The sequence below is a fragment of the Paroedura picta genome, chromosome 8, assembly GCF_049243985.1.
Source record: "Paroedura picta isolate Pp20150507F chromosome 8, Ppicta_v3.0, whole genome shotgun sequence".
NCBI classification, from domain to species: domain Eukaryota; kingdom Metazoa; phylum Chordata; class Lepidosauria; order Squamata; family Gekkonidae; genus Paroedura; species Paroedura picta.
The window spans coordinates 54,615,657-54,630,305 of NC_135376.1; the positions used below are offsets into that span (position 1 = coordinate 54,615,657).

General features: G+C 39.7%; 2 protein-coding genes across 3 annotated transcripts in view; one reads left to right on the forward strand and one right to left on the reverse strand.

Moving 5' to 3' along the window:
- Nucleotides 1-14,649, reverse strand: part of GFRA1 (GDNF family receptor alpha 1) — a 445,406-nt gene that overhangs the window by 301,679 nt on the left and 129,078 nt on the right. For both annotated transcript variants that reach the window (XM_077349873.1, XM_077349875.1), the window contains one exon: nucleotides 7,340-7,380. In XM_077349873.1, the coding sequence (XP_077205988.1) occupies nucleotides 7,340-7,380 (41 nt within the window). The remainder of the gene's footprint in view (nucleotides 1-7,339; nucleotides 7,381-14,649) is intronic.
- Nucleotides 1-14,649, forward strand: part of CCDC172 (coiled-coil domain containing 172) — a 37,208-nt gene that overhangs the window by 12,381 nt on the left and 10,178 nt on the right. Inside the window, exons 3-6 of the mRNA XM_077349877.1 lie at nucleotides 139-255; nucleotides 2,134-2,299; nucleotides 4,442-4,543; nucleotides 5,895-5,997. Of these exons, the coding sequence (XP_077205992.1) occupies nucleotides 139-255; nucleotides 2,134-2,299; nucleotides 4,442-4,543; nucleotides 5,895-5,997 (488 nt within the window). The remainder of the gene's footprint in view (nucleotides 1-138; nucleotides 256-2,133; nucleotides 2,300-4,441; nucleotides 4,544-5,894; nucleotides 5,998-14,649) is intronic.

The following is a 14,649-nucleotide window of genomic DNA, read 5'->3' on the forward strand; positions in this document are numbered from 1 at the left end:
AAAGAAGATATTTAGCTCAGACTTTTCCAAAACCACAGCGATCCCTTTATATGCAATGCTTCAGTTTATAGCTACATGTATTTAAATACCAGCTGTGTTCGTGTTTTGTAACCAATGTTCTTTCAAATTATTTTGCAGGTTCAGGTGCTATCTGGAAAGACCATTGATTTCGAACTCTTGAAAAAACGGGAAGAGAGCTTGGAAAAACAGAAAGCTGAACTTCTAAATCAAAACTGTATTCTACTTAAAACCTTGGTATGTTTCCAGTGAAAATACTATAGACCAGCCATTCTCAACCTTTTTGGCCATGGCCCTTTTAGGAGCTATTTTCAGGTTGCAGGGCCCCCTGCAATAGGCTGGCCACTTGTGCAATGAGCTAGGCTAAAAAAGGCCTATGCTAAAAGCTAACTAACTTTACTCAACATACTTTACCTTATACATACGCAAGACAGATTTCTAGAACATTCAACCCAGGGAAATATATGCATTCATTTTTTCCTTGCAGGCATTAATTCAAGCACACACAAATCATTACATGATTTCTTTTTCTTTCCCTTGACAAAGGTCAAACTTTCTAGCAATTACTGACATGACAAAAAGAATATTTCATTGGTCCAAGCAAAGATGTACACTGCAGAATGGCCACTATTCTGCTGAACACCAAATGTGTCACAGCAGTTTATATGACAGGCTTGACCCACTAGAGTTTTCTGGTCAGACCTGATAATTTTTGGGTCAAATAAACAAAAGAATTTCACTTGCTATGGCCCCACCTCTTCTTGCCCCCACATGGAGGAGCATTTGGCCTGGTGCATCTCATCCGCCCCCAATTTGTTCTCCTGCGCAGGAGCTGGGGCAGTGAAGTTCCCAGTGCATAAACGGTCTGTGACTTGCTCCTTGGACCATGCCATCTCCAATAGTTCTGACTGACTTAAAGGGAGCTGGAGTCCCAAGAAGAGTAGTTCACTCCAGAGCAGTAAAGGTATTTCTGCTACATTTACAGTATACAGTATATCTGACAGAGCAAAAGGCACAGAAAGGAGCTGACAGGTTCCAACGAGAAAGGACACAAACAAGGACTAGGAAGTGCTGGAGACTAAGAAGCCCTTATTCAAGTCACTGAGACCTGTGGCAAAGGTATAGTTGCCAATCTCCAGGTGGTTGCTGGAGATCTCCTGCTATTACATCTCATTTCCAGGTGGCAGACATCAGTTCACAAAGAGGAAATAGCTGCTCTGGAAGGAGGAATATGTGGCATTATACCCTATTGAAGTCCCTCTTCTTCCAAAATCCCACCCACCTCAGTTTCCACCTCCCAAATCTCCATGTATTTCCCAACCCAGAGCAGGCAATACTAGGTAATAAATGTTAAATCTGGCCCTGCAACTGAGAAAATGTCTATGTTCTTTTTCATGTTTTAGAAGTTTAACAGAAAGTTCTTGATGAGTTTAATAAAAGGTTTTAAGATAACGATAACAAGCCATTATTTCTAAGGAAGACACTAGATGTGGGCATGAACCTGGAAAATGGAAGTTCATTAGATTTGTGGGTAATCATAGGGTGGGGGGAAGTCCAAACTTGCATGGACCCCCTCATGTTCATGAACTTTGGGTTTGTTTGAGTTTGTTAACTGTTTAGCTTCTATCAACAACTTTTTACAATTAATGACATGGATGATGATCCTTTTCATTTCCATAGCACTTCCAGTGGGCAATATCTATAACATCTATGCAGACAAAATGGTTCTGATAATAGAGGCTACTATTATTCCTGCAATCATAAGTAAACATATTTCTTTGAAGCAGGTTTCCCTGAAACATATTTACTGAAATCAGTGGGACTTTGTTTTGGATAAACATGCAGTAAGACAGAATATTTTGTCATATACTCATAGCTGGAATGTGAATGTAAGTCCAAATTTAAGAGTTTCTACCACAGATCCCAATGAGTAAAAAATGTAAATTATACATGCTTAAATCAATGTGGTATGGCAAGCATATAGCAGAATGCAGATAAGACTTCACAGGTCTTAAAACACACATGAGTTCTGTATTGATTTTTTTAAACTCCCATTTTATTTTAAGATTATTATTTTTCTCATACACAATCATTTTAATTTTATCACCTCATTAGACAGATTCAAAGGAAAAAATGGCCATTGAGGAAGAGACATTTTTGAAGGAAATTACAGACTTCAACAATGAGTATGGCCTAACATCCAAGCGGGAGCTTTTAATTAAAAAACGAGCCAAAGCTGAAATGTGTGACTTAGAAGAAAGAGAAAATGTTTTGAGAAATGGTATGTCTTGAATGTAATTATTTTATCTTGGATTATCTGAGAATATAAATGACTATGCCGAAGCTTCATGGCACTACAATTTCACCACTTTCTTCCAAGCTGGAAATTGTAAAATAATTATTTGTCCTGAATGAAGAACAGCATGCTGCTGTTGAGCACCAGGTAGTTGTTGCAGGTAATGTAAAGCATGACGGAGGCTTATGTATAAGAGCATTAACAATCCTTCCTCCATCCACTATTTCATCTATCTGCCTGTGCTAGGGACTCAAGAGACTATGGTGCAGTGTTGTTTCCCTATAAACACAGGGCATGGTCAACAGCTAAGGTTACTATGCTCAAATTGGAGCTCACTTCCTTGGAAGATATGGTAGGTTTGGAGGGCAGATTCCATGAAATATAGAGTTTAGGAGAAATGTAAGTCTAGAATGGCATTGAATCTAAGGTGACCAGATTGTCCCACTTTTGGAGGGACATCTGGGGGTACCTGGCAAATTGTACTTATCTTGAAATTATCTATATCTATCTATCTATCTATCTATCTATCTATCTATCTATCTATCTATCTATCTATCTATCTATCTATCTATCTATCTATCTATCTATCTATCTGACCAAGCCCTATGAAGATAGGTTGAGGGACTTGGGAATGTTCAGCCTGGAGAAAAGGAGGTTGAGAGGGGACATGATAGCCCTCTTTAAGTATTTGAAAGGTTGTCACTTGGAGGAGGGCAGGATGCTGTTCCCATTGGCTGCAGAGGAGAGGACACGCAGTAATGGGTTTAAACTACAAGTACAACGATATAGGCAAGATATCAGGAAAAAACATTTCACAATCAGAGTAGTTCAGCAGTGGAATAGGCTGCCTAAGGAGGTGGTGAGCTCCCCCTCACTGGCAGTCTTCAAGCAAAGGTTGGATACACACTTTTCTTGGATGCTTTAGGATGCTTAGGGCTGATCCTGCGTTGAGCAGGGGGTTGGACTAGATGGCCTGTATGACCCTTTCCAACTCTATGATTCTATGATTCTATGAATTGAATCCCTTCTCCAGAAATATCTCAAGCCACAGTAGCGAACCTATCAATAGCCAATGAAAGCCCAGTTTTACTCCTAAAAGCAAAGAAGGCACATATGCAAAACAGACGGTGCTTTGTATTTTCATATCACTGTATTGTCATAATGGATATTCCACATTAATCAGGCCATAGACTAATCTCCAGAGTCCCACCCCCTCCCCAGGATATATACAGTTACATGGAGTAGTGTTCTTATTAGATCACAGATCACATGTATCAATCTCCATGCATTCAATGGTCAGTATGTCAGGTTTGTCACTGCTCAGGGCACATATGTGTGCACATATACATATAAACTTTCTCTTTGCTTCAATCAAATATTCTGCTGTTGTTCCCTGAGCACATTCAACATTGGCTGTGCAATCATATACTAAAATGTGAATTGTTGACTTGTATTCTGCTTTAAGAAAAGCATCATTTCCCCCCCTTATTTTCTGGACACCTACATCCCGGATTATGCCGATGCAGAGTGATACGTTGCAATTTGCCAGCCGCAAAAAGAGATTTTTTTCCATGCACGTGATAGCTTCCTCTGACTGAATGAACTTACTTGTCCTGATCTTATGTTGCCTTTGCAGTACAAGAAGTTTTAAGATGGAACAATGAGAAGCAGTAGCATTCAAAAGCAGTGATTAATCCACGATTGTACACAATTAATTAACTCTACAAAATATACTTCCAGGGAAACTTCATTGATGTCTATTACACAATTGATGTCTATTACACAAATACTTGATGACTTTGCTTGCATGTCCTTGCTTTTGTAGAGTGTATTTTTTAAAAGAAAGAAAATTAACTCTTAAACAAGACTGTTATTTTTTATTATAAAGATCTCAGAGTCTTTTAAACACTTTAATTCTCTGGACCATATTTCTGAGTAATAACTGAAACATGCAAATATGTTACTGAAAGATATTTCCATATTATTATTGGATATAGGATACTGCATGCTCTGTATATGTTTCTCCCTTGCAATGTATCTAGAGAAGGTTTACAATGGTAATGTTTATTAGCATTATCTCATAAATCTATAATGAACTCTGACTTTAAACTGAAATTACATTCCTAGAAATTGAGTCAATGGAACATGAAAATGTTCAATTAAAAATGCTTCATCTGAAGAAGAATGAATTAAAACAGGATTTATCTATTCTCCAGAAGAAACTCAAAGGTACTTTATCATATTCCATGTATTAGGTGTGTGGGTTCAGTAGTCACAAATGCAGTATCATCAGTAATGTAACACTTCTATACTCTCTAGGCTTCCTGCCAACCATCTTGATTGGCTCTTCATGGAGTCTTGCAACTGGACTATAAACAATGCATTTCATTTGTTACAGCAGACAAGTAGAAGTGGCTATTGATTGGTTCCCTATATTAGAACAACCACAAGCATGGTTCAGTGTCCACATACACAACATGTTTTTATGTGTAGCTGGAAATTACATTTGATGAGTTCTCTTGGTGAGAAAACATATCAGAAAACATTATACATTTATACCAGAATTTTTTTAAATAACTTAATAATCAGGACATGAACTAAATAATTAAAATCATGGCAATTTCACACATTTTCTATATCACCCCTTACTTTTCTAGCAATTCACACTGCCAAAGAAACAAGCCCCTTTTAAATCAACTTGTATCTTTTGACTTGAAGGAGGGCAGCTTGAGCTCAAGGAAGACATGCACACATTTCTATTGGCTTAAACAAGGCCACAGCTTTATTATTACTCTGCCGGAGTGTTGGCATAGCATGGGAGAGAAAGCCTAACTTGCAGTTTGATGACCATAAAAACATGGACCCCAACGGCACCCTGGGGAACACCTGGTTCCCCTGCTGGGAGCACGGGTCCCCTTGCCACTGTATTCCTACCATAGGGAAGTGTCCACCTGGGGTGCCAAGAGAAAGTGCACATTTCCCTTGACCCCACCCCAGGCCATCTGCCACTGTAAACCCTGTGGTGCCAAGGTGAGGCTCCCACATCCCTTGGTCCCACCCCGGGTTGCATGGCACTGCAAGCCCCATGACTCCTGGGCCAGGTCATCCCCACTCACAGATCTGCCACCTCATAAGGAGGCCCCAGACCTGCGGAATCCAAATCTCAGAACAAACTCCCCCCAAACAGGCTCCATCCCATGCCAAAACAGCCAGCTGTGACAAATGCATTTTTACAGTGGCCAATCAGACATAAATAATTAGCCAACATGACAGGGTGGATGGGAGTGGCAGGTCTGGCATGGGAGGCTGGCCCCTGGCACCAAAAAATGAAGTTTTGGCTTTGCATCCAGTTCTCCCTGGGATTCACAGCTCTTTTTTGGATTCTAGGCTTTATATTGATATATATTTGGCCTGTGAGCATTCCACAATCTAGTAAGACTGGCAATGCAACTGGAAAATTATTTAATTCCTTCAGCTATAATCCAACATTCTTTTAATAAAAGTAATCATATTAATAGTGTTTACTAAGAAGATGAGAAATGATAAAAACATAACAGAAAAGTGTTACTTCTCTGCTCAGATTTCGAAGAAGAAATACAGGAAGCTAAAACCACCACAATATATTTAGAGGCAGAAAAAATAAAAATCAGTGAAAAACCTCAAACTGATGCTGAATATGTAAGGTAAATATGATTAGTTTTAATACACTGATCCTAAAAATCATTTTTGTTTTAACTATTGTCTATCACCAACGATAAACCCATTAAGTTGGCCAGATCAAGAATGACCTTTCATTTGTCCAGCTTCTACACATGCAGAGTGAAGGAGTCCCAAATCAAATGCAAGAAGCCAGGCTAAACTGAAAGAGGTCTGCCAAGTCTCATTTCCCCTCTTCACTGGGAGCTGAAGTGTAAACAAAATCCTCTAAATGAAGTGTACTTCTCTGCAGAATTTGTGTACAGAAGCAAAAGTGTATGGATGACACATACATCAAAGAACAACTGTAAATGATAGTGCCAGTTGCAGGTCTGTAAACTGATGTGCTACAGCAAACTACCACTTGCTTTTGCATTATTTATTCTATTATAGTACATTAGCTTTTCTGATGTATGAGGTTGTCATCTTCCTTCTAAATAATACACTGCTTCTGAAGTATCTTGCTATTGCACTATCATTTAACATTCAATACAGCATAATTAGGGAAGTGGTGTTTACTTTAAGCATAAAAGTGCTGAGGATCATGGTTAGTTACAATCCATGGGCTTGCAACTGATTTACTGTGCTTGGAATCAGCAGGTATAAGAAATTAAAAGTCATTTGAACAGAAACAAAAGACAATAACGGTTGGTTGTTTGAAAAAAATGCTCTGAGATGTTCATATAAAAAGTGGGAAAGGGCCAGAACTTGTGTGATACAGCACTGGAACTGGACTGGGGTGCAGGAGAGTGACTGAATTCAAGTCCCCATTTGGGACATGAAACTCCCTGGGTGAACCCAAACTTCTTACTTTCTCTTTAGATTAACCTACCTCTCAGGATCATTGTGAGGGGGGAAATATACACCATCCTGAGATTTTGGGAGAGGGGAGGGTGTAAATGTGAGCACTGAATGAATGCAATTAACTCATTTCAGTTTTGAATATCGTGTAGAATAATGTTGCATAACTGGTGAGATTTGCTGAGCAATAAAAGTAGAATTTTAGTTTGTATATAGAGTGATAATTGTTTCAAAATAAAGTCTTACAACTATGGTTTTTATAAGAGCCTATCTTTTAAAACTTTGGATCAGTTCAGGGATACAGTTTGAAGAGTATGCTAACATTCAATACGATATAGTATCTAAAGTTTTCCTAATCTAAAGCCAAAGCATCAGTATGCAGTCCTTAGCCTAAGACCTTCAAAGGTCTATGCAGGAGTTTAATTTAAGCCCTATTGATTTCCATGACAAATGCACCCCCCCCACACACACACACACACACAAAAGCAAAGTTAAGGAGGCAACTGCTTGAATTATTGGAGTACTCACTTAGCAAAGTTCGGTAGGTCTGCTGTTCTTTGAATGCACTGCTGTGGGGACAGGAAAAAGGGGTGTCAGAAGTTACAGCAAATTTGAAAGTTACAATTAATTTCAGTTTATTGCTTTGGAGGTTCCTGTAATTTATACTGTACTGAATTCGATAATCTATGTCAATGTTTCCATACATTTTGGGTGATGATGGTTAATTTGGTCAAGCATCCTATTTGCAAGTATGAGATCCCAATTAGTATAGCCTTCCAACATGCTGTTCTTTCTTCTTCCCAGTCAGTCAAGAATGAATTATTTTCCTGGGCAATTATAATGAGCAGGTACATTGCCATGGGAGGGCATATGAGGGCAACCCTTCTGCCCATGTGGCATCCTTCATTTCAATTCCTGGTTTTCGATTTATGTCTCTAGCTCATTCCATTGCAGAGATTTAAGCGGAAATGTGCAAGCAGTTTTTTGTCCAGATTCCCTAGGAAAGAATGAGCGACAGAAAACTGCAAGATAGCTGGGTCTGAGACAGTTAACCTCTTTCTGACCCAAATGCATTCTCTTCTATGCTTAAAGACCACCAGTGTGTGTGTGTGGGGGGGGGATCAGCACCTCCTTAAGAAGCCTATTTCACTGCTGCACTGCTCTCACTGTGAGTCCCCACCCCCCACCCTGATATCTAGCCAGTACTGTTCTAGATGTAGTTTAAACCCATTAATGTGAGTCCTATCTGCCAACAGGAACCATTCGCTCCCTCCTTCAAATACTTAAAGACAGCAATCATATCCTCTCTCAACCTCCTCTTCTCTAGGCAGAACATTCCCAAATCCCTTAGCTTTTCCTCATAGGGCTTGCGCCCTAGGCCCCAGATCATCCTTGTTGCTCTCCTCTGTACCCTCTCAATCCACATCCTTATGGAAGTGAGGCCTCCAGAACTGCACACAGTAATGCAGATGTGGTCTGCAGTGGTATTATGATATCTTGCAATTTCAATGTGATGCCTCTCTTGATACAGCCTAAGACTACATTTGCATTCTTTACTGCCACATCACACTGTCTGCTTATATTTAGCTTACAGTCCCCAAGTACCCCAAGATCTGATTTACACATACTGCTACCAAAAAGTATCTCCCATTCAGTATGCATGCTTCTCATTTTTGTGACCCAGATGTAGAACTCTAAACATATCCATATTGAATTTCACCTTATTCTCATTTGCCCACTTTTTCAGCATGTTCCGATCTTGTTGAACTCTCTGTCTTCCAGGGTGTTTGCTACTCCTCCCAATTTGGTGTCATCTGCAGATTTAATGAGTTTCCCTGTACCCCCTCATCCAGATCATTGGTAAAAATGTTGAAAAGTATTGGACCCACTACCAAGCCCTGGTTCCCCCATTGCTCACCTCCCTTCAGTCCACTGAAACACCATTCTTTGGGTGCAGTTTTCTAACCAGTTCCCTATTCACTAGCCAGCACTTACTCTATAGGCTAAGAATATGTTAATTGTAATAACAAAAAAAAAGGGGGGGGGACAAGAAGCAAGAAACCCCCAAAGGATACTATCAACCTTTCGACAGTGAAAACATTCAAGAAATGGATGTCAAATCAGGTAACAGTTGTCTAGAGCAAATATAATACCAGGCATTGAACTGAGCCATCATAAATGCTATGTATGTGAACTAGAGTTCCTCCTAGATTTATTTTGTAATGGAATGAAAAGAAATGAATGTCACATCATCATTAGGAAAAAATATTTACTGAAGAACTTGACAATTTAAAGAGTCTTTGAATTCAGAATGACTCAGCTTACTTAGCTATGCTCTTCAAGAGTCCATCCAAGATCTCACTGTGCAGACTGTGTGCTTCACACTCCAGCCACTTTCTCTATAATTTAGATGCAAGCTGCACTTTTAAATAGACTTACTCATTAAAGCTAGATGGAGGAGGGGCGCAATGAAAAATGCCAGTCATTCATGGACACGCTTCAGTAGCAGTATTATGAGCAAGTTTCACTAACATTGTATGTATCTATTTATTTTATATGCAGCATTTATCGGCTGCCTTTCTTCCTTGTGAATCTAGGGGGCCAGCTTCATATACCAGTTAGGAGTACAGACTTTTAATCTGGTAAGCCGGGTTTGAATCTGCGGTCCCCCACATGCAACCTGCTGGGTGACCTTGGGCTTGCCACAGCACTGATAAACCTGTTCTGACCAAGCAGTAATATCAGGGCTCTCTCAGCCTCACCTACCTCACAGGGTGTCTGTCTGTTTATTTATTTACTAGATATTAAACCTGCTGTGGCCAAAATACAGTGGGCTCTAGCATGGTGGGTGGGTGGAGGGATGGGGCGAAGGAAGGAGGAAAGGGAGAAAGAGAGACAGAGAAAGACAGAAAGAAAGGGAGGAAGAGAGAGAGAAGAAGAGAGAGAGAAACAGGTAGCAAGAAAGAGGCAGATAGGAGAGAGGGAGGGAGGAAAGGACAAAGGGAATGCTGGGAAGAAGGGAAGGATAAAGGGAATGCTGGGAGAAAGGCAGGAACGGAGTCAGGTAGGTGGCATAAAGGGGACTTTGTGGCCTTCTGCTGGGCCCAGGGGCAGGCTCGGCTGCCCCAGGGGCAGGCTCGGCTGCCCCAGGGCCCGGCAGAAGGCTCCGGATGGCGTCGGTGGGCTTTGCGGCCTACTTGCGGGCCCAGGGGCAGACGAGCCTGCCCTAGGACCCGGCAGAAGGCTCCCTGGGCGAGGGAAAGCCAGCCGGAGGACTTACCGCTGGGGAAGGCTTCTTCCTCTGAGCGGCAACTCCCCGGCCAGCCCAGGTGAGGCCGGGCTTTGCGGCTCCTGATTGGGCCCTCCGAATTTTTATCCCAGACAGAGCCCGCCCTATCTCCTCCCGTTTAGCCCTTACTCCTTTATTTTATCCGCCCAGCAGGAGCAATTAAAGATTTATTTGGATTTTTATACCACCCATTCTTTACAGCTCTGGGCGATTTACATGGAACATTATAACTTTACATAGAACATTATAATAATCTATAACATTATACAAGTTTCAATAGAACATCACAAGAATCTATCAAGTAACAATTCACAAAACAACATGAATAACAACAAACTGGGGAAATCAAACTGCTCAGTCATGGAAGGGCGTCTGAGGGGGGGCCAGTAGATGTTCCAAGTCAGTCGGCCTCAAGTGAATATCTGATAGAGGAGCTCCTTTTTGTAGGCCCCTACCAGCAAACCACCCCGTATTGAGTCTGCCATGAAAACGCTAGAGGGCGTCACCCCAAGGGTCAGACATGACCCAGTGTTTGAACAGGGGATACCTTTACCTTTACCAGTGGATAACAGAAAGCAAGGTAGCCCACACCTGAATTTTTATAGAACAAATCTTCTAAGGTTAAATTTGGACTTACTGTCTCATATCAATATGAAAAAGCACAGAACAAATGTTTGTTAAGGATAACAGCAAAAGGATACTTTAAAAAATGCTGAGAAAATTTCGATAGAATGAAAGGACTAAAACAGTAGCAGAAATTTTATTTAAAAATACTGTAAATTTCATTTCAGTTTGGCAGGTAAACTATCATACCAAGGATTCATAGACTTTGAAGTGTCCTGCAAATCTAAAGGCAACACTGTAGCTACAAAATGCAGTCCACTGACAGCAAAGATCCACAGAGCCTTAAAACTAGAATGCTTCATTCTTTGAAGAGACACCATTATCCTACCGGATTATATGATTATGTGCCAGGACAAAATATTGCCTTATTTCCTGGCCAGAAAAATCAATTGCAGAATCTCACTGTAGTCCCAGTATGCTAGTCATCATCTTCAAAGCAGCTTTAGCAACACACACAGCTTCAAGGAGTTAAATAAAAGTCAAAGAAAAACATTCCATAAAGTATAGAGATTTTTTTTTCTCAAGAAAGTTTATTTGCTGGATCTTAAAAGGTTTATCGTGTAGAGGACTACTTTGAACAGCCATCCTAGTTACCAGCTACTCGTGGTTTTGGGACTATAGAGATACCAACTCAGGAGAGTAAATTTTATCCTACTTTGCACTGATGTGTTCTAGATATCTGCCATATGCCATTGAGGATTAGGGACACCCATATTGTAACATGGCTTGTCTTCTCTATAATAGGACTATGATTTATGTTGTATTTTTAACAGTTCTCTGTTTTTTTAAGAATCACAGAAAATAAATGCCATATATTATTATATACTACAAAACTACTATTTAGAAAAGAAATGTAGATAAAAAACATATTTTATTCTTATACATCACCTTAAAGTTAAAAACCATGTACTACATTATCCTCATCGTTACCATAGTCAGTTAAAAATTCACTTTTCTTCTTAAATTTTACTGTTCAATATAGTCTAATATTGGCTTCCATTTTCTTGGCTTCCATTTTCAATGCGCGGGCGGGGCAGTTGCCCTGCCGGTCCCCAGCCTAAAAAAGGTTGGGGACCACTGTTGTATATCACCCATTATCATTTTTTCATAAACTGTTTTGTCTCTCAGCTGGTTTGTCTTCATATCACATAAATGTTGAATGCACTGACGCCCTAGACTCATATATTTAAAAAATCTCCAACAGCCATAATTGTGAGGTACGTTAACTGTAATTTCATATAATCTGCTCACTTGCCATCTTTATACCAGTAGTTTTCAGATTCTGGGAGTCGCAAACATCCCCTTGCTCCCTCTGAGGACATTCCTGCCCATGGAGTGTGGTCCCACTACTGCAGCTACATGGATAACTGGAAGTAACAGATGATTTTGGGTACCCAAGCCAACACCCCAGTTTCCAGAAGCCACACTTACCCAAAAATAAGGAAGGCAAGTTGCATGTGAGAGCTTCCCAGAAACTGAGTATCAGCATCGAAAAAATGTTTTTAAATGTATTTAATGTATATGCAAACCACACTTTCCATTAGATCACAGTGGCTTACAATTAAAACCATCTATAAAAATAAAAGAAGCAGTAATAAAATCCCAAGTAACACCTAACCAGGATTAAAGGCCACCAAATACACACAGCAGAGGCAGCAGAATGATTTTTTTAACAATTCAGGATCCCTCCCAAATGCTTAAAAGTTGTAGTAATCATCATCATCATCATCATCATAGTTAATAAACAAACCAAGATAGCCTTTGGGAATCTTGGATGTTATATCACATGAATGATACAGGGGCATCCATATTCATATTGATGCTAAATGTGGAACATGTTATATTTAAAGTTTAAAAGCTATTTGTTGTCTGTAGCTTCTATTCCAGCTGTTAACATTTTTAGAGTGCCATCCCGAGCAGTTCTTCTCAGAATCTGTTCAGGGGTATTCAATACTGCTTGCTAAGAAAGTGTTCTTAGTATTAGTACTTTGCCTATGAAGAAGATAAAATATGTGAAAATATGTATTCATAACTGTTAAGTCAAACAAAATAGAGAAACAAGGGGAAATCAGGCTATGCAAAAGTAATTTACTAATAACAGTATGTTTCTCAAAAGACAGAAAGCACCAAGAAGTAGAACCTCTTGTTTTATTTTCCTTTGTACCCCAGGATACATGTGGCTTCATGGTTTGGGAGGATCAGGGAACTAACTGATCTGCCTCTCCTTGTAGCATCAGAGGCCCCCCTCCATCCAATTACCCCCATTTTTCAAGGCTAAGAAGGTGACTATTGAAGAGAGGCCTTTAGTGGAATGCATTTACATAAGCTTTTAATTCATGTTAGTCATTCTCTGCTCATTTTTCTACTGCCTGAAGTTGTGAAATGTTCAAGACCTTAGGAAGCTCTCTTAGACCATTTATGCACTGGGAACTTCACTGCCCCAGCTCCTGCGCAGGAGCACAAATCAGGGACAGATAAGGTGCACCAGGCCAAATGCTCCCTCGTGTGGGTGCAGGAAGAGGTGGGGCAATCTGCCATGACTAAAACTCCAGCCTGCAGCCCGGCATGAAACCTCCAGTGCGTAAACGGTCTTAGAAATACTTTGGTAGAAAAGTGAGGTGAAACTCTTTAAATAAACAAATGCATAAAAATACGGACAGGTTAATGTTATGATGTGACTGCAGTTATTTTCAGGGCTTTTTTGAAACTGTGAGATTGTTACCTTGCTCCACTCACCTTTGCTTCTGCTAGTCCACTGCAGAAAGAAATGTTATGAAGAATTTTTCAATAGCATGAACTTCTGCACTGTGATTTGAAGCCTAGAAATAGTATTAAAATAGCATAATACTGGTTTCTGTTATTTAATACTTGAGGGCTTTGTTTATCTGACTAATCTGTAAGAACTAGAATAAGTTCTTATTTTTACCCGAAGAAGTCACGGCTTACAATCTAAGTTCTTATTTTTTATTATAGCAAGATAAAGCTCATTATTGAAACTACAAAAAAAATGACAACGCATTCACACAGGTCTTCCAGAAAATATGTCCAGTAGAGCTGAACAAATCCTTTCTATTAACAACAGATTGCCTAAGCCTATGATGCTGTTGGTTTTGAGCAAATATTTTCAATTTAATTTTATGTTAAATTTCATAAACAGGAGAAAAATCCATCTCTGGAGTAATCTATAGGTCGTAGAATGAGTTTTTGTAATGACAATCTGCTCATTGATTTCCTAAACTTCTTATATCAATTCTCAGTAGGACTGTTATAGTCAGAACTTTGTCAAGGTTTCTATTATGAGCCCCAATTTCAAGGTTTACAATCCAACAATAAAAATTTGCTCTGGGGGTAAAGATTGACATCGAAAATTTGCTTGGGAATAATATTCCATATGCAAATGCAAACATAGGAAACTTGGTTTGGAAGAACTATTGGGCTATCCATCATTTCCCTTATGTGCTAGTGAGTATAAACAGAAGTGATATTACTCCCCAGATGCTAAACTATTTCAGCTTTGAAGTCTAATGCTTGCATCTTTAACCATTCCCATAAAGTTCACTTCCTTACAAAAACAAGTCAACCAACACTATTTGAAAGCATTATACCCATATAGTGAAACTGAATTTTTGTTAGTGTATTACTGTCCAATAAAACTGTAGCCCTTATAGAAATTAAACCAACTACGTGCTGATTCTCAAATTACTATTTACTAATGTATTGTTCACATTTAGCTCAACTTTCCCCCTCAATGAGGATTCAACAAGTTTACAATATATAAATATCATCTAAAAAAACATAAGTGGATTGGGGGGGGGGGCATCTGAGTATCTCTCTCTCTCTCTCTCTCTCTCTCTCTCTCTCTCTCTCTCTCTCTCTCTCTCTCTCTCTCTCTCTCTCTCTCTCTGTGAGTGTGTGTGCGCGCCAC